General features: G+C 44.1%; 1 protein-coding gene across 1 annotated transcript in view; it reads left to right on the top strand.

Annotated features, from left to right (window-relative positions):
• The first annotated feature begins 5,947 nt into the window (after positions 1-5,947).
• Positions 5,948-26,443, top strand: part of GLRX3 (glutaredoxin 3) — a 51,110-nt gene continuing 30,614 nt past the window's right edge. The window contains exons 1-2 of the mRNA XM_053310577.1: positions 5,948-6,181; positions 16,221-16,329. Of these exons, the coding sequence (XP_053166552.1) occupies positions 6,093-6,181; positions 16,221-16,329 (198 nt within the window). The 5' untranslated portion in view covers positions 5,948-6,092. The remainder of the gene's footprint in view (positions 6,182-16,220; positions 16,330-26,443) is intronic.

Here is a 26,443-nt window from a genome sequence, read left to right as displayed (position 1 = left end):
ATAAATAATAAATAAATAGATGATTAAACATTTACAAAAGGATTTGGAAAATAGGTCAGTGTGACTCAGGGAGATAGTCCTGAGATAGATCCATTAGGACCTAATGGAAAATGTAACAAAAGTCACAACCTAGCAAGTAGCTCCAACTCAGAGAACACAGGAACTTATGACAACAAGAGGAGCCTTCTGGGCAGAGGAAGAGAAGTTAGCCTTATATACTTTAAGCACTGAAACAGATTATTTATTAAGCAATATTTATGTCCCTATTCCCAAATAGGACATCTTTTGCAACCTGTGCCCATAATGGGTGTTTGCAGACAGCTACTAGTTGGATCAGCCCTAGAAAGTGCTTCTTCTTGTGTTACTTTCTTTTAGTCTTCACTTTCTCTTTTATCATACAATTGCCCCATCCTAAAAAAGAAGTTACTGGGTAGATTAGTGTTATCCATGAGACTCTAGGTAAACATCCGTGTTCTCTGATGGAGAGGCTGGGTTCAGACATAGGGGCTGTTTTCATGAGCAGCCAAGCTTGGGCTGGCTTGGCTGTCTGTGAGAACTGCTGGGATCCACCTGGATCCCTGCGGTCCTGCAGCGCCAAACCCAGTGCTGAAGCCCAGCTTTTATCTGAGGTTAAGGGTGCAAATGTGGGAATTCAGGGGACGGGCAGCTTGCGCTGACAATGAGATTGGGCATCTAGAGCACGTGGTGAACTGTTGGATACCCGGAAGCCGGGATAACGAGTCCTGGCCTCTGTTGATCCATGCTGCCGGGAGCAGTGTGGGTCATGTGGGTGCATGGCTTGTGCAGTGGAAGAGTGGTTGTATGGGGGAAGGTAGGTTGAACCCTGCCTTCCTCCCCTGTCTGCCCACGTGGTCGTGTGAATAGCACCACAATGTGAAACCATGTTTTGTTCTAAGGGCTGAACCCAAGCCTGCCCACAAATCATGATTAGTTGGGGGTCCACAAACCTGGATCTGAAACCACAGTTTAAAGGTGGCTTGTAAACCACAGTTTGTGGCTGTGTTTGCTGAGACCTTTGCTCTGCTTCAGGAGGCTGCTGCACTATGAAAATGGGATTGAATTTATGACTTCATGAAGCTGAGTCCTGGGCAGATGAAAAACAAGCAGACAAAAAACTCTTAACTTATAAGGCTAGATCCATGTGTAGAGCTTGAATGGGGTTTGTGGGGAGAGCGGGTTTGACCTCTCCCACAAACGAGCAGGGAGCCCTCCCTGGGAGGCCGGATCGGCCACCCAGACGATTACCAGTTCCATCATGAAGCCAGTTGGTGCGGCGGGATTTGGGGGCCTCCTGGTCCCCGGAAGTCCCATAAGTGCAAGTGTGTGGGGCATTCTGGGGAGCCTCCCGATGCTGGAAGGCTTGTTGTAGCCTCCCACTTGGGAGGCTACTCATGAGTCTCTGCAGCGCAGAGTCTCCTTTTAACCTGCTGACCTAACGATCTTTTAACCCGCTGAAACATGGTTAAGTGGTTGGGTCCGTAAGCAGGCTTGCCGCCGCGCCGCCAATGGGAGCCATGAGGCTGCTGTTGCAGCACACGAGCAGCAGGGAACAGGCTGGGCTCCCTAAGCCTGGTTCCTGGCTGCTGCTCGTGAGAATAGCCTCCATGTCTTACCGGTTTCTCATCTGGAAGCTCAAAGCATGTGTGGGTTCTTAGCTTTAGTTAGCACAAACCACAGTTTTGTATTATGTCTGAACCTTGCCACTGAGGTGTACATATTTATAATTAGAGTACTGACTCTGAACAGAGATAGGTAGTTACTAGAAATAAAACAGGATTGAAAGGTCATTTGGATGACACTTGTAGCAACTTACCAGTTCCTAGCCCCCAGTGTAAAGCACTTGAACTTATGCAGTATGATGACTGACATGTTTCTCCCAATTCTTTCTTTTTTCTTTTTACTGATGAGAACATGCTTTCATAAGAGGATCATAAATTCATTGTTAAGAAATAATATATTTGCATTAAGTTTGGATTTTATTTTAAATTGGGTTATTTTAAAAAGAGCAATTTTGGCTACATTATTCTTATTCTACATTAAAATTATTCTTTGATTGAATATCCCTGGTAGAATATCCCTGGTAGATGGGTATGCTTCTTTTCTGTTAGCAGACTGTAGTGAATGTATACTTAACGTGGCTAAATTTTGTGCAGCAGCAGCAGCAGCAGCAGTTAGGATTATATCTAAATTGTTTGAGTAAATGGTATTAGAATGATTTGGTTAAAAAAATATCCCCTCCCCCGCAACCTTTTGTATTCTGTCAAACGAGTTGTATTGTTTTGTTTTGTTTCTGTATTGGGTCATTGACCGTAATAAAGATTCATTCATTCATTTAAAACTATATAAATATATCATTTTTTTAAAAAATCAAATGTGTTTGTTTGTTTGTTTTTATCCACTCTGGCTGCATGAGTAATGGTTTCTGTCTGAACTGCTCCTGGACTAAGGCTGCAAACCTAAACACATTAAAAGAGAGAGTAAGTCCCACTGAAAGTTGAGGAAATTAATTCTGAATAAATATGTTTAGGACTGTGCTGTAAATCTCCTGATTGCTTTTAAAATTCAGAGAGATTTGTGGAGGTGGAGGTGGAGAAAGAACAGCTGAAAAGGAAATGTAAAAAATAATTAAAGGGTACACACAACCCTATGAATTGCAGTCATTTAGTGAGACACAGAGAAATTTAGACATATTTAACCCATTGTAATAAACAGGAATTCAGGTAAGCATTCAAGTAAGCAAGTCCCAAAGATACATGTAACTTTGTCTTATCTATTAAGGAGCAACAATATAGTGGGCAGCATCCAGATGACATTAGTCATAACAAAGTCCCAAAGGGACTCATTTATTTATTTAATTTAACATATTTTTATACTGCCCAAAACTTACGTCTCTGTCATTACGTAAGTTATGACAAATGTTGTCTGGATTCTGCTTCCTGTGTCCCTGCTCCTTAATCATGTTTCAATAGTGCTTAGTCATGACTAATTTGGTCTAGAACCTGTTCAGCGCTTGTGACAATGGATCCACTTCAACTGGAATATGACTTTCCCTGACTTCAGTGGAACTACTCTAGTGAAAGAACAGGAACTGAGGTCAGTGAAAATGAAAAATTAATTGAACTTCTAATACCCCAAATATTTTGCTGTTAGTTTATGCTTAGAGACTAAGACATCCATAGAGGTCATTCACAAAATCAAAAACTGGTGTAATTCACACAATCAAAGGGGCCATTCACATGACCTACTAGGCAAGTGAGTGGAAGGCTTCCAAAACCTTCCCTCCCCTCCCCCCCAGACGATCATGCTGTGCCTGGTGGGAGCGTGGAGCATGCTCCCACACCATCAGCACTACACCGTGCAGTGCAGAGCAGGTCAGATTGCTCTGAGGCCAGGACTCGTTGTCCTGGCTTCCAGGTATCTCACAGTGTACCACGCATTGAGCACGGTACACTGGGGGATTCCCCCAGGGGACAGGCAATCTAGGTCCCCGTCTCTGTGTCAGTGTGAGCTCCAAGCAGTCCGTGATGATACACGATCCTGGCAGCCGGTATTTGGCAATTGGCTAAGAGCCAGGCTTCAGCACTGGGTTTGGTTCTGTGGCACCACCGCGACCCCCATGGATCCCAGTGGTTATCATGGGTGGCCAATCCCAGGCTTGGATGCTAGTGAGAACAGCCTTAAAAACTGTGTACTGTCCGGGATTGGGAGTTCTGTGTGCTCCCAATTTTCGGTCGTGTGGAAGCAAGGCAGGAGGAAAGCCTGGGTAGAAATGATTGTGTGGAAGCAAGGCAGGAGGAAAATCTGGGTAGCTTTTCCTCCTACCTTGCTTCCACACAACAGAAAACTGGGAACACACACAACTCCCAAACCGGGTAGAACAGTTTTTGATTGTGTGAATTACCTCTGTGAATTACCCCTCATTCATTCATAAATGTGTTAATTATATTATGGTGCATCAGGACTCTTTGGATTTTTTTGTTACATGAGATTAATGTGGCTACATGGAATTAATGCTAGGGGAAGGGTTGGTAGGCTCCAGCATAGAGATTATTCCTGCCAATTTACAAGCTCAGATGCATTAATAGAGCATTTTGCAGCAGCAGCTCCTCAAACAAGCAGGACTCTAGTTGCACTCCCCAAAAAAATAGCTAGTGAAGGGTCGTTGAAGCCATGAGATGGGAAGTGCCATTTGCTGCATAAACTGTTTCAAAGCTTTTATAGGTAGAGGTTCTGGGGTGGAACCCGCAAGTCTAACTAATGATATCAGACTGCCATAAAAATTAAATGTCCTGGTTTCAGAAAAGGCTGAGGAACAAGAGACATCATTGCTGATGCACGCTGGATAATTGAGAAAGCCAAAGAATACCAAAAAGAAGTCAATATGTGCTTTATTGACTACAGAATAGTCTTTGATTGCATCAACCATGTCAAGTTGTGGAATATCCTTAGGAGAATGGGCATCCCAGAACAGTGTTCTCATGAGAAATCTATACTCAGGACAAGAAGCCACAGTCCAGATGGAACATGGTGAAACAGATTGGTTGCAGATCGGCAAAGGAGTAAGGCAAGGCTGTATACTTTCTCCTTATTCAACTTATATGCTGAACATATACTGAGAGAAGCTGAACTGGAAGAAGAAGAGTGTGGTTTTAAAGTTGGAAGAAGATACATCACTAACCTGCACTACACTGATGACACCACTCTGATAGCTGAGAATGTGGATGATCGACAAGCTCTAGTAATGAAAGTCAAGGAGCATAGTGAAAAAATGGGACTACAACTAAATGTAAAGAAGACTAAACTAATGACAATGGGTACAGCAACCAGCCTCAGAACTGACAATGAGGGCACTGAAGTGGTGGAAAGCTTCTGCCTTTTTGGATCGCCCATCAACAGTAAAGGATCCAGCAGTCAAGAAATACGACACAGACTAGCAGTTGGTAGGGTTGCAATGAAGGCCTTGGAAAGGATATTTAGATGTCGTGATATGTCTATACCTACCAAGATTAGAATCGTTCAGACAATGGTTTTTCCCGTGACACTCTATGGATGAGAAAGCTGGACTTTGAAGAAGCAAGATAGAAAAAGTATTGACGCTTCAGAATTTTGGTGCTAGAGAAGACTTTTGAGGATACCATGGACAGCCAGGAAAACAAAATAATGGATCATATTACAAATCAATCCAGGATTCTCACTCGAGGCACAAATGGCCAGGCTCAAATTATCATACTTTGGACACATTATACGAAGATCCAGCTCCCTTGAGAAGTCCGTAATGCTGGGAAAAGTTGAAGGAAATAGAAGAAGAAGACATCCAGCAGCAAGGTGGGTGGACTCGATTACAATAACAATGAATGCAACACTGGGAGATCTTAAAGGCCAAGTTGAAGACAGATCATCCTGGAGAGAATTTATCTATGTGGTTGCTAAGAGTCGACACGGACTTGATGGCACTTAATTAATCAATAGTCCGATAATAGTAAGAATAATACTAGGCATCCCATTACATTTTTTTAAAAAATCCAGATGCAGAACATCGGGAGGAGAGCGGCTCTTGTGGCAGTAGCCAGCATGAATTTTCCCTTTGTTAAGCAGAATCTGTCTTGGTTTGCATTTGGATGGGAGACAAGGGTATTCACACACGCAGCCTAACCTAGGCTAACCCCCGCGCCAAACCCGAATTTTTTACCTGGCGTTTAGCCAGGGTTAAGTGAACCTCTAAGATAAATGCCCTGATCTGCGAATAAGTTCTATTAACTTCAGCGGTACCACTTCTGAATAAGCTCTGGCTGCAGGAACGGCTAGGTGTTGCGGGCAGAAAAACCAACAGAATCTTGCGAAGGGCTTCACTTTTCCTTAACCCGCATGCGCGAGACTTCAAGCTTCGCTCTCGAGATTGAGGTTGTAATTTATTTATTAAAAAAAAACCAAAAACGAGCATGCGTGGTGAGGCAGTCCAGAGGTGGTAGGCTGGGTAATAGCATGTGTTCCTAGCACCTCCCCGTTCTCTTCCCCTTCTCTCCCCCCCCGCCCCTTCCTTCTTGGCCGCGGCGCGGGGATCAACACCAGCTATGGCGGCGATGGCGGAAGGAGGAACGACTGCCTTGATGGAAGTGGCATCCGCCGGCCAACTCCAGGACCTCCTGCAGCAACCGAGCAGGTACGTGGGGGCCGCCGTCGCCGCCGTTCCCCTGCTCTGCTAGAGGCCACTCTGTGCCTCCGGAGCTGGTGGGAAGGAAGAGGCGCTACCACTGAAGGCATCCGCAGCAGCATCTGTTGTCAGGCCGCTTCTCCACACTTGGGCGGCATACACACGATCACTTACCGGCAGTTTCCAGCTCAGTGCTGCCCATGTTTACTGGGTCCAGTGGGATTCTCGAGTCAGTTTGCATAGGGCTACAGCCTTGCAGTGCAACTCTGCACACATTTACTTGGAAGCAAGACCCGTTGGCGCTGAACTCAATTGGGCACACAGCAGGAAGGCTTGTATGGGTTGGTAGCCTAAGTTACGTTGTTTACCCCATTTTTAAGTCTCTCTGCCGCACACACGGTCAGGTGATTAAAGGCCGGTATCCTCACCACCTTCCTTGTGCATACTTATCTGAGCATAAACGATTCATTCCAGCTACGGCTCCAGAAGCAGTGGTTTATTTTATTATTATTTTTAAATTTATATCCCGCTCTTCCTCCAAGGAGCCCAGAGCGGTGTACTACACACTTAAGTTTCTTCTCACAATAACCCTGTGAAGTAGGTTAGGCTGAGAGAGAAGTGACTGGCCCAGAGTCACCCAGCTAGTATTATGGCTGAATGGGGATTTGAACTCGGGTCTCCCTGGTCCTAGTCCAGCACTCTAACCACTACACCACGCTGGCTCTCTAAGGTTCTAATTTGAGCTTGGATCAGGGCTGGACTGGGGGCATTGAGAGGGTGGTGGAATGCATGTGGGAAGGGCGCCAGGTTTTGAGCAGAATGAGTAATTAAGGGTGCTGCCTTAATTCACTGCTGCCGAGTGCAGTGGGGCGCAGGGGTGCCCCACGGATGGGGCGCACCAGGAATATGCTCTGTAGCCCTGTGGGCCAGTCCGAGCCTGGCTTGGATTTAGCTTCTGAGTTCTTTTTTGCTGTTAATTTCTGGGGCCAGTCTATGAACATGGCAAACAGTAGAGAAAGCTGTCTCTGAGAGTGTGCATCATGTCTTTTGCTGCTCCATAGAATTAGGCTAAAGGAGCAGGCCAGATGACATGGCATCAAGTTACGTCTGAGTCCCAGCACTTCTCTTTTTAGAATTTTTTCCCCTCTCCCTGTAAAGGTAAAATGTGCCATCAAGTTGATTTTGACTCCTGGTGCCCACAGAGGCCTGTGGTTTTCTTTGGTAGAATACAGGAAGGGTTTACCATTGCCTCCTTCCACACAATATGAGATGATGCCTTTCTGTATCTTCCTGTACCGCTGCTGCCTGGGAAACATACCAGCGGGGATTTGAACCATCAACCTTCTGCTTGTTAGTCAAGCATTTCCCTGCTGTGCACAAGAATGGGGAATGTGGCACAATTTGTGGCAATGACAGCTCCTCTCTTCCAGGGGGAGAATGTGCAAACTGCCTTTGCTAGGATTCCTTATCTCCAAATCTTCCACACACCCATCTCTTCCTCTAATTGCTTGTGAGATATCTTTAAACTTCTAAAATGGCTTTCTTTTTCTGAAGGAAAGTTAAAGTAAGATTGCCAGAGGCAGGCAAGCTCTGTTGTCTATGAACAATAAAAGCAGTGTAGGGATTCCTGATCTTTAGCAGAATAAGACTTTGAGTTTAGAGAGATGTTGGAAGGAGAACTAATGAATGAGTGGGTGAACACCTGTACAGTGTATATATACCTAGGGTGTTGTCTAACTTTTATTTTGGATAGTCCTACCTGTCATGGAAATCCATAGTTGGCTCTGGGTTCCCATCACATGTTCATGCAGTATATGTACACAGTTCCCCTGGTTTCTCAGGTTGAGGTAATGGCCAGGAGTGCTTTTTATCAGCTTTGGCTGATACATCAGCTACGTCTATTTCTAAAGGTGAATGACCCTAAAACAGTGGTACATATGCTGGTAACTTCCAGGCTTGACTACTGTAATGCACTCTACATGGTGGTGCTGCCTTTGTATGAAGTCCAGAAACTACAATTGGTAAAGAATGAGGCAGCCAGATTGGTCTCTGGGACAACATGAAGGGACCACATAACACCAATTTTAAAAGAAATGCAATGGCTGCCAATATGTTTCCGGGTGAAATACAAAGTGCTGGTTATTACCTATAAAGCCCTTAATGGCTTGTGTCCAGGCTATTTAAGAGAGCACCTCCTTTGTCATAAACTCTACTGCCTGTTACAATCTTCTGGAGAGGTCTGGTTACGGTTGCTGCCACCTTGTTTGGTGGCGACCCAATACTGGGCTTTCTCTGTGGCTGCTCCGGGGCTTTGGAATATGCTCCCTGCTGAAATAAGAGCATCTACCGTATTTTTTGGACCATAAGACGCACTCCCCCCCCAAAAAAGTGGGGGGGAAATGAGGGTGTGTCTTATGGTCCGAATGCTGTCCCCCGCCGCCCCCCCTGATTAGGGGCCAAATCGGCCCAAGCTAACTGCCGTCGCAGCCACCCCCGCCGCCGCCCGCCCGCCCGGATTAGGGGCCGAATCGGCCCAAGCTACGGTAACTGCCGCTGTGGCCGCCCCCGCCCCTGCCCGCGCCCGCCCTCCCAGCTGCCCAGTCCTAACCTTCTAAGCCCGATCAGGGACCCATACCGGTAACTGGAGAAGGAGAGAGGAGCTCGCAAGCAGAGCTCCTCTCTCTGCAAAGCCTCGGCCTGAACTGGCGCTTTGGCCGCAAAGGACGCCTGGGGATGTACATATGAGGCGGTATAAAAATATGATAAATAAATAATAATAAATAAGTAATGGAGAATGCTGTGGGAAGAAATAGTATACAAGTGTGTACTTGCTAAATTCTGTAGTATGTAGAACAGCCCATAGAAAAATCTGTTGATCTACAACCAATTATGTGTGCTCTTTATCTCCAGCCATCACAGTGTCACAGAATGTAATTGAAGCCCCTGCTTTAAAGAACAGTAGCTCCACTGAAATGATATATTGTTTTGCATGATGATAACTTTTGTGTTCTTTAGTTTATATATAGATTTCCTGTGTAAATACCAGTATAATGCAGGGAAGGGTAAACCACCTTATGTTGTCATGAAGTCAATGTATTTCTTAGGGTATTTCTGCTATTATAAGGGACTACCTTATCCCATATCAACCTGCCTGGGCTTTGAGATAAGCTACAGAGACCATAGCCACCTAATGGTACAGCAGGAAATGACTTGACTAGCATGCCAGAGGTTGCCGGTTTGAATCCCCGCTGGTACGTTTCCCAGAATATGGGAAACACCTATATCGGGCAGCACAGCAGCGATATAGGAAGATGCTGAAAGGCATCATCTCATACTGTGTGGGAGATGGCAAAGGTGAACTCCTCCTGTATTCTACCAAAGACAACCACAGGGCTCTGTGGTTGCCAGGAGTCGACACTGACTCGACGGCACACTTTACCTTACAGAGACCCTGCTGAGATATGTTTTGCAGGTACCAGAGGCAGGGCTTTTTCAGTGGTGGCACCATAGTTGTGGAACTCTCCTTCTAGAGGCTTCCTCTCTGACAGGGTGGATTTGATTTAAATCAAACTGATTTAAATCACGATTTAAATCACTAGCAGGGTGGATAAAAATAAAAAAAAATCTGATTTAAATAAAAAAATCCGATTTAAATCAAAAAATTGGATTTTTGATTTAAATCAGATTTTTGATTTAAATCGGATTTTTTTGATTTTTATCCACCCTGCTAGTGATTTAAATTGTGATTTAAATCGTGATTTAAATCAGTTTGATTTAAATCAAATCCACCCTGCTTTCTGAAGACTTTATGTGAAAGCTGAAGTGTTTCTATTTCTGAAAGCATTCTTCCAGTGATTGAATACTTTCTGTTGCAGATCAATTTATAGTTTATCCTTGCTATTTTAAATTGCTGCTATTTATGACTATTTTGTGGAGGTGTGCTTAAAACTGATTTTATTATAAATGATTGAAACTTTATTAAAAATGAGGTGAAAATTCAGTACATAGTTTGATTCTGGAATTTTAGCTGTCTGAATGCATAGGTATAGGAGGAAAGAGTTGGGTTGATGGATCATAACTTCATAGACGAGAAGCACTCAGTTCCTGTTTGGAAGTCTGGTTTATTGTGAAGTAAGAATTGCCTCTTTAGGAATGGATGTTGGAAGGAGAGATGGAGATAATAAGGGCCATGCCTCACTTCTGAGAAAGCAAAACACATAGAGTCCGAACTGTAGCCTGCAACCATCCCTACATGCAATACCGCTCGAGACCACAGCGCAGACATGCTCTTCCCAACATCACTCAAAGATGTGCTGACATGATCACGGTACATCCTTTAACCATGTGTTTAAACAGGGGTTTTTGGCACATGTAGAGGGGTGATTTGAGTGATCACCCCTCACATGTGATTAAAGAATGTGCCATGATCACGTCAGCATGTTCTTGAGTGATGTTGATTTGTGCCGCGGCCCCAGCGTTGTGTGTAGAGGCAACTATGGGCTGAGGTTATTCTGAACTGGCCCATACAAACTATGCTACAGAACAATTGTTCACTTTCCCTTCTCTAGAACTTATTTTGGAACTCTTCTGCTTGTACTGTAATTCATTGGGATAAGGGATTATCTTTCATTCAAAAGATGTTAGAAGGAATTTTTGACGCATTCTTTCTCTAAGGTTACTTAAGAAACCTCATAAAGAGAGAGAGGATGCTTCAACTGTCACAGCTTAATGCCTGTGACGGGGTCTGTAAATTCCTGCTTTTTAAACTATTTAACATTATTATTCCCAACTGTCGATTTGTGTTCTGGAACATTAGGAAGCAATTCCCAACTGATCGCCTTGTGTTCTGGAACATTAGGGAGCAAAGTTCTTGATTCTACTGTTTCTAATTTTGAAACTTAATGCCTGATCAGTAAAAGTCAAATCGTTTAATAAGAAATCTGGTTGCTCTTGTAGTTCCCTCTGGATTCCTTCCCTGTCACCTCAAGACAGAAATAATCTGTAAAGCACTTTTGTTAAAGGATTTTTAGTCAAGGCATTTCTGTAGAGCTAGTTTTTGTTGCTGAGTAAGGAAGCCTTGACATCAAATGCTGACCTTGCTGAACAGGGTGTTTGGCCCTGAGGAAGTCTTGCAGTCTAGGACTATGTTTGGAATTACACAAGCACACACTGAGGAAGATAAGGGCACCATCTCTTCCACATTAAGGGAAGAGAGGTGGGAAAGAACACAAAGCTGAAATATAACTTTGAGAAATCAGTTTTGCTACTGATTTCAATAGGACAAAGGTTTAACCCAAACTTAATGGCTTGTTTGATTTGGGTTCCTTACCAAACTTTGCTTATATGTGCATGCACGTATGTGCGTATGCATGTGCACACATGCGCTCTCTCGCGCTCTCTCTCTCTCTCTCTCTCTCCCTCTTAAAAAATCTGCACAAATTGATTTCCCAGCACCTATGGGAATTCCAAAAGAACAATGTGCGGTACTAGTCATGCTCAGGAATACATGATAGGTTTTTCAAAGGGTATTAAATAGCCCATCCTGACCGCTTATTTACCTTCACAGCAAGTTTGGAACTTCTTGCTACATGTAGTTCCAGGATTCCTTGTTTAGATGTTACCTTTAAACAGCCAGTCTGACTGCAGTTTGAAGTGAAGTCTGGTGCAGGTGGAGAAGGGCTTCTGAACTTTTCCTTTCATGCTGTTTGTCCAGGAAATTGCACATTTCCCACAACCTGCTTTTATCCACAGTGGGGAAAAGATAGAGGTAGCAAGCAGTGGTCCCTCTAATTTTTTTCATCTCTGTGCGGAATGAGTTTTGTTCTGGGCAGCAGTATCAGCGCATTGTGTGCGCACCTACATTCAGAGAGCAGCCTTCCTGATTCAGCTGAGCAGGATCTAAAATTAACTGAGCGAACATTGAAAAACTTGTGAGCATGTGCATGTGTGCATGCCTTAGTGGTAGCAAGGTGTGTTGGCATTTTAAAATGTGTTTGCAGCTTTTAAAAGGAAAGCCCAGAACATGTGTCTCTTTCTCTAGAGGACTGGTCTGTGTTCTGTCTTTGATGTGGTATCATAATGTGGTGCCAGAAGTTACTGTGGAATGAGATTGTTTTCATTCATTCATTCATTCGATTTATATAGCACACTTCCTAAAGTGGCTCAGGGCAGTTTACATAAAAATCAAAAACACATAATAAAACAATTACACTTGAACCAGATTAAAATTAAAACTAGATATCATTAAAAGCCAGGCTAAAAAGATGGGTCTTTAAGGCTCTCCTGAAGGCCTCCAAGGAAGGTCATCCTCTCCTGCCCATGGGGAGCATGTTCCACAACCTAGAAGCGACAACTGAGAAGGCCCAATCCAAGGTCGCCATCAGATGAACTGGTAGCACCTGAAGACAGACTCCTCCTGATTATTTCAGTGAATGGTGGGGATCTTGTAGGGAAAGGTGCTCTCTCAGGTAACCTAGACCTAAGTTATTCAGGGCTTTAAAGGTAATAACTAGTACTCTGTTCTTTGCCTGGAAACATATAGGTGGCCAGTGAAATTGTTTAAGAACAGGCATAATGTGATCTGTCCAGGATACCCCAGAGACCAATCTGGCTGCCGCATTTTGGACTAACTGAAGTTTCTGAACTATGTCCAAAGGCAGCCCTACATAGAGTGCATTGCAGTAGTCCAACCTGGAGGATACCAGCTGGTGTACCATTGTTTTTAGGTCATTCCTCAAGAAACAGGTGGAGTTGTCAAATCTATCACAGCTGGTAAAAAGCACTCCTGGCCACAGCCTCAGCCTGAGGCACCAGGATGAGACCCAGATCTAAGGGCACTCCCAATTTATGAACCTGTTCTTTCTGCGCGAGTGCAACCTTGTCTAGAACAGGAAGTTCTATCCCATCTTGCAGATTATGACCCCAACAATAAGCACCTCCGTCTTGCTTGGATTCAACTTCAGTTTATTATCCCTCATCCAGCCCATTACTGCCTGTAGGCAGTCATTTAAGGGGCTAAAATCATTTCCTGATATTGATGACAAGAAGCAATAGATTTGGGTGTCATCAGCATATTGATAACACCCAACACCAAATCCCTTGATGTCCTCAAGGGACATCATTTCTTGTAGATATTAAAAAGTGTTGGTGACAGAATGGATCCCTGAGACTCCATATAGTAGCTCCTGTTTAGAAGAGCAACTGTCACCAAGTGCCACCATCTGAAATCTGCCTGAGACATAGGAGTGGAACCATTGTAAAGCAGTGCCTCCTATCGCCAGATCCTTCAGGCAATCCAGAAGGATACCATGGCTGATTGTATCAAAAGGTGCTGAGAGATCCAAAAGAACTAGCAAAATTACACTCCCTCTGTCAACTCTCTGGTGAAGGCCATTTATGAAGCTGACTAAGACCATCTCAACCTCATAGCCTGCCCTAAAGCCAGTATGAAATGGGTCCAGATAGTCAGTTTTCTCCAAGGCCGCTCGGAGCTGGGCCACATCGATCCTCTCAGACATCTTACCCAAACATGGGAGGTTGGAGACTGGCCTATAACTATCCATTACCAGAGGATCCAGAGGGCTTTTTCAGTGGATCTAACCCCTACCTCTTTCAAACAAGGTGGCACCCTGTCCTCGCTCAGTGAGGTATTGATGATATCAATTAGGCCAGCTCCAACAACCTCCCTGCAAGATGAAATCAGCAAGGATCCAAAGAAAAGGTGGTAGGCTGTACCAGGCAGCTTGTCCACATCCTCAGGAATCACAAACTGAAACAGACCCAATCTAATCTCCCGAGAGGATTGCTGGACGTCTCCCTAACTGGCACTACAGAAATATTGGAGTCCAGATCAGCCCGAATGCAAGAGATTTTATCTGCAAAGAACTAATTGACTGAGTCACAGTGAGACATTGTTTCCGGAAACAGATTTGAAACAGAAGGGGCTTAATTTAAACCCCTAACAACTCGGACCAGCTATGCTGGATGAGAACTTGCAGACGCAATCTGGGCAGAATAAAATCATTTCCTTGCTGCATGTATTGCTACGGCATAGGCCTTCAGATGGGCTCTATGCTGTGTCTTATCGATTTCAAGATGAGTCTTCCATTTGTGCTTCAGTCTTCTGCCTTGCTGCTTCTGCTCCCATGGCTCTTCTGTATACCATGGAGCTAATTTTGAAGTGGTCCAGAGAGGATGCTAAGGGGTGATTGTTTCTACTGCCCTGGTAAGTACCTTGTTCCAGGTTCCACCAGTGCATTGACAGAATCACCAGCAGAACCAACTCCAAAACCCTCCAAGTCCCTTTGGAATCCTGCTAGATCTAACAGCCTTCTTGGGTGGACCATTCTAATAGGTCTACCACCCCTGCAGGGGTCAGACATGACTTTGAGACCAATCTTAACCAGGAAGTGTACATGACCATGATTGTAGTTTTCCATGGGGAAATGACAGGAGACCCCACCCACAGAACACCCCCCCCCCCAAGCAAAAGACCAAATCCAGTAACCAGCAACATGTGTAGGTCCTAATTGGGATAGGCCCATAGATGTCATGATGATAATTTTTAGCATTTGTGTAATATTTATGAATGTTCAAAGCACTTTACATGAATTATCTTGTAATCTTTTTAATAGTTCTATAAAGTAAATAAGCACAATAAGAGACCAAGCTGCAAACTGGGAGTTCCTGGTTCAACCCTCATCTCAACCAACTTGTCAGGTGACTTTAGGCAAGCCACTCCCTCTCAGTCTCAGCTTCCCAGCTGCCTGTATAGTATTGCATCTTGGGAGCTGAGACTGAGAGGAAGTGGCTTGCCTAAGATCTCCTGAAGAGTTGATTGAGATGAGATTTGAACCAGGGAAGTCCTGATTTGCAACTTTGTCTCTGTACAGCCACCTAATGGTGCAGCAGGGAAATGACTTGATTATTAAGCCAGAGGTTGCTAGTTTGAATCCCCGCTGGAAGCACCTATATCAGGCAGCGGTGATATAGAAAGATGCTGAAAGGCATCATCTCAAACTGCACAGGAGGAGGCAATGGTAGACCCCTACTGTATTCTACCAATGACAACCACAGGGCTTTGTGGTTGCCAGGAGTCGAAACCGACTCGACGCCACATTTTACTTTACTTTTACTCTTCACCAGTATGCTACACTAGCCCGGATGGTCATACAGGGAACTGCTGGGTTGGAGAGTTTTGGCATGCAGTCTACTCTCTGAAGAGCATCTGATCACAATGGCCTTGTGAATTCTGTAGTGGCTGTAAATGGGATGTCGAAGCAACTCTGAGTATGAGTTGAACTGGAATCTTTCTCCAGTCCTGGGTCAACAGAAGACAGACCACAGGAAATATAAGGACTTGGCACATACAGTTCTCACAAGCAGCCAAGTGCAGGCATAGGCAGCCAAGCTTGGGCTTGGCTTCCCATGAGAACTGCTGGGATCCTTGTGGAACCTGGTGGTGCCAGACCCAGTGCTGAAGCCCGGCTCTTAGCCCAGGTTAAGGGCACATGCGTGTTCTTAACCTGTCTACTGGGATCGTGTGTCAGTGCAGACTGCTTACGGCTCGCACTGACACAGAGACGGGGGCCTAGAGCTCCCGTCTCCTGGAGGAATCCCCCAGTGCACTGTGCTCAGTGTGTTGTGGGATACCCAGAGGCTGGGGCAATGAGTCCTGGCCTCAGAGCAATCCATGCTGCACGGAGCAGCGCGGATCATGTGGGAGTGCGGAGCCAAGCACAGCATGATCATCTGGGGGGTAGGCAAGGTTTGCGAAGCCACCTGCCCGGTAGGGTCAAATGAATGGCCCCATAGAGTCTGGTCATTGGTTCATTTAGCCTGCTACTGTCTACCATGACTGGCTGTGGTACTCCAATATCCTTACCAGCCCTCCTGCTTGAATCTCTTAATGACAGAGACCAGGACTTTAATCTGGATCCTTATACTGTCGTTTCAGTTGCTTTTATTTCATGTTGTTTTGTTGATCTTAAACTGTTCTGGGAAAAACAAACACAAAAGAGACTTCTGTGTTTTTTCTGTTTTGTCACAGGTCTTTAGTGGTGGTTCATTTTTGGGCCCCATGGGCTCCTCAGTGTGTCCAAATGAACAGTGTCATGGCTGAACTAGCTAAGGAGCATCCGCGAGTTACATTTGTGAAAGTAAGTTGAACTGTCAAAGTGTATATGTTTTAGTCTAGTAGTATGATTGCCAACAGTGTTCCTTCAGCATCTGAGGAGAAGGGAAAGATGGAAGAGTGGCTTATTTAATTATTCCATCTGTTCCAAATTGTCTAAAATTTTGAAGTGGGACAGCTCAGGTCTATTTCTGCCCTGTGTTTGATCCTTTGTCCTCTCTCTTTGGTGGAAGGCTGTATTTATCTTTCTCCAGTACTATAGAAGTGAATGGCCTTCTTTGACTTCTTTTGAAACCAAAGCAAGTCCATTAAAATTAATTGGGGGCCCAGTTGATGTAAAGGCAATGCTCTCCAGTCCAGAAAATGGAAGTTCCATATACTTATCCCATAAAGGAACTGCTCTCTGTTGCTATTAGGTGAATGTGGCTCTCTCCCAATCACTATATCTGTGTCATACTAGATTTCCAATGTGTGTATGCCCTCCACAGGAAAGAAGAAAGCATCACACTGAAAGTTAAACATGTCCAAAACTAATCAAAGTGGAATTTAGAGAAAGATAGGAATACCATTTGGGATACAAGTGGAAAACTATATCTCTCTTTCATGTGTAACCCCCTCCCCCCGGCAGTCTGCTAGAGGTGGAAAGAGTTGAGCTAGACCTTGAAAACTGGGCTTGCACCTTGGTAGAGATGCTGGCCTAAATGATGCAGAGGGGAGAAATTACTAAGATACCTGGGTATGTGGGGAGACTCTCAGCTTGCTTGCTTATGTGCCATAGCATTGGACAGAAGATATTGAACTGTTTGAAAAAGAATAGCTACTCTTCAGGAAGAAGCTGAAGAGTTCCATGTGGTTCAATTTTACTGTGAGCTTTTCTCAATCTGGCAGCCAGCTACTAGCCTGCTTCCCCCAACTGAGCAATAATTGCTTCAGGGCTGGAAATACTTTGTTCAATCAGGGTATTTAATATTGAGGGTGTGTGTCTGTTGGGGGCGGGAGCATTCTTGGTAAAATCATTGTACAGGTGGCCCTTGCTGTTTGTGCAGGTTCCGTTCTTGCCTACAACCGCAGATAATGAAACCTTAAGTCAATGGGAATTGTGGGGTTAGGTTCCAGAGCCCAGGAAAATGACTTGAAAATCACCAAAAAGACAGTAAAGGCAGAAATAAGGATGGAGCACAGCACTGTACCTTGGCTGCTTCAGCTCTCCCACTCTCCAGCTCCTCCAACAATGTGTAATCATGATGTTTCCTCAACCCACTGTTGAAGTCCAGCACTAGCAGCACAAGCCGCTTGGCCTGGATTGCTTGGTAGGCTGGCCAGAGGCAGCATAAAATTAAATCCAATTCAACAAAACACTCTCAGAGGAGTGTGTGGGAATCAAGGAGTGAGAGGAGAATCAACTTTCAATGGATAATTAAAATCAATTTTTGATTTTAACTTAAATTGAATTTTAATTGCAATTTAATTTAAATATCAAAATTAAATTTTTTTTAAATTAAAACATAAAATTTCATCAAAATTAAAATTTTATAACAGTGATAATTAGCATCTTACGAGGGCAGCACAATGTTCCAAGAGGCTCCAGAAAATGGCTCCAAGAAGCTCCATGGGAATGGCTTCAAAAAGGCTCCCAAAGGCTCCACAGGAATGGCCCCCAAAAGCCTCCAAAAGCTTCAGAGCAATGGCTCCCGAAGGCTCCCTAAGGATACCCAATGCTACCAAAGATGGCTTTTAGAAGCATAAAACACTCTGAACATGCAGACCAAAGCACTCCACTGTCGTCCTCCAAACTCTTCTCACAACCCATGAGTACGTGCAGCAAGAGCACGGCCATGTAAGGGCAGAACTGCAGTGCTGAAAATTGCAGATATGCAAAGCCGTGTACCTCGGATAACAAGGTTGGGTATGTATTGCCTGACAGCAGATATGCGAAACATTGAGTGCTGAGACTGCAGATAGCAAGGGCCACCTGTATTTATCAGTTTATTGTTTCAGTGTTCTCTGGTAAACAAGTGACGCACCTTGTTTTCACACTGTAGTTGATCAACCGGCACTCTCTGATCCTTCCTTAGGCATGATCTGGGTGGATTATTTTTTGTGGTTTGTGTTTTTTATGTACTGTACAGCTACTGAACCACTTTAAGTGGTGCAGTGGGAAATGCTTGACTTACAAGCAGAAGGTTTCTGGTTCCAATCCCCGATGGTACTATATTGGGCAGCAGTGATATAGGAAGATGCTGAAAGGCATCTTCTCATACTGCGCGGGAAGAGGTAATGGTAAACACCTCCTGTATTCTACCAAAGAAACCACAAGGCTCTGTGGGCTCCAGGAGTCGAAATCGACTTGACGGCACACTTTACTTATAGCTATTGAGGCTTCAGTTTGCAGTAGGAGACTGGTGTGCAGGAGACAGGGGTTTCTTAGCTTTCCCCCATCATGCCTTTCCCCTCCTTTGCCATTTGGTCTTCCACTTCAAATTCCAGCCTCCTTGCTTGTATTGTTTACACAATAAACAAATGTCTGAAAAGAAGAATGTTGGAACAGTGTAAAATGTAGCTCAGTCCTCTAACATATTAATAATGTTAAGAGGATGAAGTCCTCTAACATTACAGTAATGTAATGTTGTTGCCAAGGAAGACTTCTGTGCTGTTAGTGCTCCATGTGGAATGAGTCTGATCAGCTTCCTATGTGGATTGTGTGGAAGTTTCCATGCCAGCAACAAATTGCTCCAAGCCTGCAGCATGAAGTTTGGGTCATGTGCTTTTTTCACTGTCAATATTCAGCCAATGCAATTGGTTGATCTGATATAAGGAAATAGAAGTTGGTTGGACTGAAGAGGGTACATTATGCCGTATCTAGGGGCTCTGAGTGGTAGTGGTTAGGAAGATCAGTGGGTCAAGTGGAAAGTGAGCTCATGAGCAGAAATATGCTGGAATTATAAATATGATGGGAGGAACCTCACAAGAATGTAGGGTCACACTGTTTGTAGTAAGGTGCTACAAATCATGCTATCTGTAATAAAGGAAAATGATAGAAAAATGTCTGTAAACTGACACCCTAGATTTCAAGCAGCTTGTGGGAAATTGACTGTAAATGACCAGCCAAATATCTAGTTAAATATTAGCGCTTCTTCCTTCTAGTTACTTGAACTAGCAGTTCCAGTATGTAACTCACAGTGGCTTTTCCCATGTAATTTAACTGGCAGTTTGGTTAAATCCTGATCTTTTTATCCTACGGATTTGAGATTAAGATAGTAATACTGTTCTTTTAAAGTTCTTACTACTTATTTGATTTGACGTAAGAGTGCTAAGTATCTCCTAATTTTTTTTCAGTTCATAAATGAGAATACATCCTTGGCTTTACATAAATATTTCAGCTGTATGGATGTACTAAGCTGAATATTAGTTTGGAGTTGGCATTTGTGTAAGACTACTTACAGGTCCCAGTAGCAGAACTGCGGAGGGCAAGAAAAAATGAACATGCTAGATTTAAATGCTTTGTATTGTAAAAGCATTGTCCCTTTATAAATGATATGTATTTTAAATTATTACTATAGGGAGCAACAGGATAATCAGGGGTGTGTGTGCACGTGCCCTATTAGCTGTGTGTTTTCATGTATTTCAGTAGGGTGTGGGCCCTGATTGTTTGCTCTGCTCCACCCCCTCCAAGTGAGTGCTGTATGAGAACAGGCAGCAGCACCTGGGGGAAGGGAGAAGAGTGCCGTTTGGAGGGACCCTGACTTCTTGCTCCACCCCCTTCAGGTGATTGCTGTATGAGAACAGGCTGTGCCAGGGGTGTGCTCTCGCAAAGGGTGAGAGCACAAGGGCTCAGATTGGGGCCTTGGAAGAAAAAATGGAATTTCCCTTTCAATGGAATTTCAACAAAGTTGGCAAGTGCAATATAGAGCTACTAGCCAACCACGCACAGAGCATCTGTGTGGCGCTTTGGGGTCGGCTGTTTCCCCCTCCCTCTTCCTCCTGCCCCGGTCTCTCCTCTCTTCCCCTTCCCTCCAGCCTGCGCTCTTCAGCCCTCCTCCCCTCCTGTTCCTCCCCCCACACAGAGCCGTGGCGGGTGGCCAAGAAGGGCCTCGCTGCTGCCGTTTTCTCTCCCTCCCTCCCTCCCTCCCTCCCCCCAGCCCACCGCCGCCTTTTTCTCCCCCCAGCCCGCCGCCCAGTGGCCACTGCCGGCACTTTCTTCCCCCTGTCCTCCTCAGTCCTCACTTTGGAACTCTCGCAGCGTGTCGCGAGAGTTCCGCTGCCAAATCCTGGGCACGCATGTCCCAAGAGAATTAAATATATAGATTTGGCATGACTGAGGAAGTTGTGGGCCTGCAGTTACTGAAACAGAGTTGCTGGGGGTGGTTGGGCTGGGGACATGTCTCTAGGAAAGCAAAAGAGTGGGGATGACCTGAGGGTGGTGACTTAATGCATAGCGGGCAGAGGGAGATGTGGTGGTGGGAGTTTCATGGTCTCCATGGCAACCATGGTTTTAGCTCAGTTGGTCTTGGGCCCTACCCACATGGCAGGCCATACTCTAGATCTGGTTTTTGTGGAAAGGAATAAATGAACTGGAGGCGGGGGAGTTTGAGATAACCCCATTGTCATGGACAGACCATCCTCTGGTGATATTTCGTTTGACTGCTTCGTCTATCCTCTTCAGGTTGTTGGACCAATTAGAATGGTTGGTGCTGTTGGTCATTAGGAGGGCGTCATCAGGATAAGGGGACAGCTTGGGGGTATTGCTGGACTCAGTTCTGCTTTGGGAAGCTCAGGTGGAGGTGGTGGCCAGGGGTTCCCTATGCACAGCTTCAGCTAGTGCACCAGTTGCATCCCTTTCTCAAGAAAGCAGATCTGGCCACAGTTACCCATGCTTTAATCACATCATGGCTGGATTACTGTATTATGCTTTACGTGGGGCTGACCTTGAAGAATATTTGGACACTGCAGCTAGAGCAGAATGCAGCCGCTAGGATGCCTGCTGGGATCACATTACATCATAGGGACATAGGAAACTGCCATATACTGAGTCAGACCATTGGTCCCTCTAGCTCAGTATTGTCTTCACAGACTGGCAGCGGCTTCTCCAAGGTTGCAGGCAGGAATCTCTCTCAGCCCTATCTTGGAGAAGCCAGGGAGGGAACTTGAAACCTTCTGCTCTTCCCAGAGCGGCTTCATCCCTTGAGGGGAATATTTTGCAGTGCTCACACATCAAGTCTCCCATTCATATGCAACCAGGGTGGACCCTGCTTAGCTATGGGGACAACTCATCCTTGCTACCACAAGACCAGTTCTCCTCTGTTTTGAAAGAGCTACACTGGCTGCCAATTTGTTTTCAGGTCCAGTTCAAGGTGTTGGTTTTGACATTTAAAGCCCTTAATGGTTTGGGCCCTAGATATCTGATGGACCGCCTGCTCCCAAGCGTTTCTGCCTGCTTGACAAGGTCATTGGAGGGGCTGTGCTCTGCATGCTGACAATTCTTTCCAGTCTGGCATCCAGCCTGGATACGGGATGGAAACTGCCTTGGTCACCCTGGTGATGACCTACCCTGGGAGACAGACAGAGACAGTGTGACTTTGTTGATTCTCCTGGACCTCTCAGTGGCTTCTGATACCATCAACCATGGTATCCTTCTGGGTCGTCTCTCTGGGTTGGGACTTAGGAGCACAGTTATATGGTGGCTCTACTCCTATCTAGAGGGTCATACTCGGAAAGTGGTGCTGGGGCATGCCTTTTCCACCCTTTGGCCTATGGGGTGCCACAGGGATTTGTTATGTCTCCAGTCTACATGAAACCTCTGGGAGACGTCATCCATTGGTTGTGGGTTGTGGTGGCATCAGTATGTTGATGACACCCAGCTCTACCTATTTTTTAAGTCGGAAGATAATAGGAAATCAGTGGATGCTCTGAACTGGGGTTTGGAGGCTGTTCTGCACTGGATAGGGGCAAGCAAGCTGAAACTTAATCCAGTTAAGACAGAAGTGCTCTGGGTTGGTAAAACTGATGATATGAGAAGTAAGGTAAATCTGGTCTTGGATGGATCAAACTTCCTCTGCAGCTTGGGGGTGTGTGTGTTTCTGGACCTGATGCTGTCCTTGGTGGCACAGGTGGCAGCGGTGTGCAGAGGTGCTTTTATATGCCAGCTTTTATATGCTTTTATATGCCAGCTGTGACTGTACTTGGAGAAGTCTGACCTGACCTCAGTCATTCATGCTTTTGGTAACATCCAGATTGGACTACTGCAATGTGTTTTATGTGGGGCTGCCCTTGAAGATGGTTCAGAAGTTTCAGCTGGCCCAGCACTCTGCTGCAAGGATGCTCATGGGCGTAAGTTGCTTTGTGAGTGTCACAACTATCCTGCAGCAGCGTCATTGGTTACTGGTCCGCTTCTGGGCTAGATTCAAGGCTCTGGTCTTGACCTTTAAACACTACACGGCTTGGGGCCAGATTATATGTTGGACTGCATTTGCCCATATGAATCTGTTAGGGCCTTCTGCTCACCATCTCAGGCCCTACTCATGGCCCTATCACTAATGGAGAATCTGCTGCTTATATATCTGGTAGGTTTTTTTAGTTTTTAGTTTTAGTTTTTTAACTTTTATTAGCTTTTAATTTGAAACTTATAAAATTTGTAATTTTAATTTACATTGTATGTATTTTGTTGATGTCGTGAGTTACCCTGAGCAATAGTATACTGGAGGGGCGGGGTATAAATATCTTAAAAGATGATGATGATGATGATGATGAGGGAGGCTCGGTTTTCATGCACGTGGTACAGGGCCTTCCCAGTTACTGCCTCCAGACTTTGGAATGCTCTCCCAATGGGCATCTATTCCCAATGGGCATCCACTTTAAAAAGCAAGTGAAATCTTGGTTTTTTACTCAGGCTTTTATGAGTGTTGTTTTTTTGCTGCTGCTCTGTATTTTCTGGTCTTGGTGTATGTTTTAAAAAACTTTTAGATTTGTATTTTTATATTGCAATTTAATATTTTTATTGTGTAGTTGTCATATAGTTTTTTATTGTGTTAAATGCTTTGTAAACTGCCTTGAGATTACTTTAATAAAAGATGGTTGAATGAAAAGTCTAACTATCAATCTATCAATCGTTGCTTGGGACATCTTGTAGAAAAGAAAAGCATGGATCTTGATTTTCAAAGCAGCTTTCCAGAGATTCCTCAAACTGTTTTGAGGTTTTGGAAATGGCAGTGGGTTGTACACAATGGAATAAGATTGGAGCACTTTACCTTGTACATGATGATATAAACGACATAATACTATTAACCAAACTTAAAGTCTACAACTGATCATCCCATATTCCAGTTCCAGAAGTGGATGTATCTGTTTGGGTTTAAAAACAATAACAGTGAAATCTAATTCTATTTACATGGAAGTGCCTTTACTTTCAGTGGAACAAACTTTCAAAGGAGTGTGCTTGCTATGGTTTCAGTATTTCCTCCAAATAATGGGAACACTAAAATTTTATTGAAGGAATGAGTAGAATTACCACTCTTACTCGATCATGTTCAAGAACTGGTGCGTTATGTGCCCTCTTCCCCACGCAGCTTGAGTGGGGCTTAACTATCTGTAACAGAGTGCAGTGTTTCAGCCAAGGAATTTTAGTCTTGATGAATCGTATGGACCAGAACTAATATTATTATAATAGTAGTGTAACTTGAGTTGAGTAATACTACATTAGATTATTATAAATAACTGTTAGCCTCAGTGGTAAAGTTACATTATCTTGCAAGTCTATAACTGTATTGCCTGAAGTCAAATTAATTATAAAATTAATCTGTTTGCATACTAATGGTAGAGATTAGCAGAGAATTGATGGGGTTTTAGAATGAATTATGAGGAGGAGGGAAGAAACATGAAAGTACAGCACTGGTGATGTAAAATTGATTCATAACTTGGAAAGAGACCTTATGGACCTCATTTGCCATGTAACAAGAACTGATTAACACCCCAGACAATAAACAAAAAAATGACTAAAATGATCTATCCTGGAAAACTTGCCTAAATAAAAAACAAAAACAGAACACATGCATTCTGAGTGGTACAGTTATGTGAGAGTGTAGTACTTCATGAGTGTCTATGCATTTGAGTACATTTACATTGGGACAGAAGGAGTTGCCTTATATAGAGTCAAACTATTGATCCATCTAGCTCAGTACAGTCTACACTGACTGGCAGTGGCTCTCTAAGGATTCAGGCAGGAGTTTATCACAGCCCTACCTGAAGATGCTAGGGGTTGAACCTGGGACTTCTGGCATGCAAAGCAGCTGTTCTGCCCACTGATCTATGGCTCCATTTGATAAGTGAATTCTGATTTGACTAAGGCATTGCATTACTTTGGAAATGGGGGCCATTGGGTTCAGAAATGTGGAAATGGAGTAGTACAAGTGCAGACCAACCAGGATGACGATGAGTATAAGGCATATAGTACAAAATATTCTGGACTGCCTTATTTAGTAACAGCCCTTTACATTATTTCTCCCTGTGTTCACTGAATATGTGGAGGGGAAACTGCACCTATTGGCCTCGCCACCTGATTGATTTATTTGGGGGTCACATGTTCAGCATTTCTGAGCAAGGGGGACACTCATGTACATCATGCCAGCAGAAACCCTGGCTGGTCAGGGTGTCCTCCTGTTGTGGTGTTTGCGATATGCCTTCTTGCTCATGAACATCCAATATGCACCTGTCAGTGGGCATGGCCAGTGGGCATATTGGACAGGGACAGTGTCCGACATCCAGATTAGCTTGCGCTAGTGTAATGCTGTTGCACAAGTATAAGACATAGCACAGCAATGTTGCACAACGAAAGGGATGTCTGTTCCAGATTAGGTCTTGTGCAGCATGTCAACATCTTCCTTAATGCAGAGCATTGCTCAGCCTTGTATGTATCCCAGGGAAGTTCTTCCATTAGCAGTGCTCTGCAGTGTTTGGCAACCACAGCTTCATGTAGCTTTGCAAACGAGTGCACACAACTTCTCTCCTTGCACTAGTGCAAGGATTTCCAACCTTGGGTCCCCAGATGTTGTTGACCTTCGGCCGTTGTGAGTGACAGCATCAGGAGACTCAAGACCCCTGTGCTAACGCAGCTGTAGTTTGGATGCCAGCCATAAAGTGCAGCTCTGCTCCCTACTTTTACTGAACATGGGGAGCACTAATGAAAAGAGGCTGGAAAATGAAGGAACTTAGAACTAGAAAGCCTATCCAGTATCATCAATTTTCTGCATATTCCACACAGCTTTCATATTTCCTATTACAAAGCAGTTGATGAGTGGAAAATTGATCCTTTGGGTGCTGATCCTGTGAAGATCTAATATACGGTTTCAGCTAGAATTGGGTTTAATAAACTACACCTATATGCAAGATGTAATGGTGGGGGGAAGCCTGAACATGAAGTTATGTGGCTTCTTGTTAAATGTTTACATAAACACTTCTAATTGCTCCATAGATTCTCCTGAAAGCTGGAAATGCATCTTCTGTCAGTCTCTCTTCACACCCAGCTTCCTATTAAATGCTTGCTAATGATATGCATGTTTGCTTTAATATTCAAATTGTACCTTTCGCTTCATATTAGCCACATAATACGTCTACATATATACATAATACAGTGTACATATGTGAATGTTTACAATCCCTGATAAATCTGGTGAATGTTCAAAACCGTTAATACGCCAATGAATGTTGATAGTCTCCTTACAGTGATCAGTGGGATAAAATATATCTGTTTGCAGCAGGGTGGATTTGATTTAAATCAAACTGATTTAAATCACGATTTAAATCACTAGCAGGGTGGATAAAAATAAAAAAAATCTGATTTAAATTTTAAAAAATCCAATATAAATAAGAAAAATTCAATTTAAATTAAAAAAAATCTGATTTAAATCAAGAAAAGCAGATTTTTTTGATTTAAATCGGATTTTTTTGATTTTTATCCACCCTGCTAGTGATTTAAATCGTGATTTAAATCAGTTTGATTTAAATCAAATCCACCCTGGTTTGCAGGCATTCACAAAATGCATCTGGGGCTCTCAGCATTCACATGTTAATGTGGACATGCACCAGCATTTTAGTGTTCATAGTAAAACATATAAAAAATACACACATCTCCACACACGCAAATCCAC

Source organism: Hemicordylus capensis, chromosome 3 (assembly GCF_027244095.1).
Source record: "Hemicordylus capensis ecotype Gifberg chromosome 3, rHemCap1.1.pri, whole genome shotgun sequence".
Lineage (NCBI taxonomy): Eukaryota > Metazoa > Chordata > Lepidosauria > Squamata > Cordylidae > Hemicordylus > Hemicordylus capensis.
This window is presented reverse-complemented; position numbering and strand designations above follow the sequence as displayed.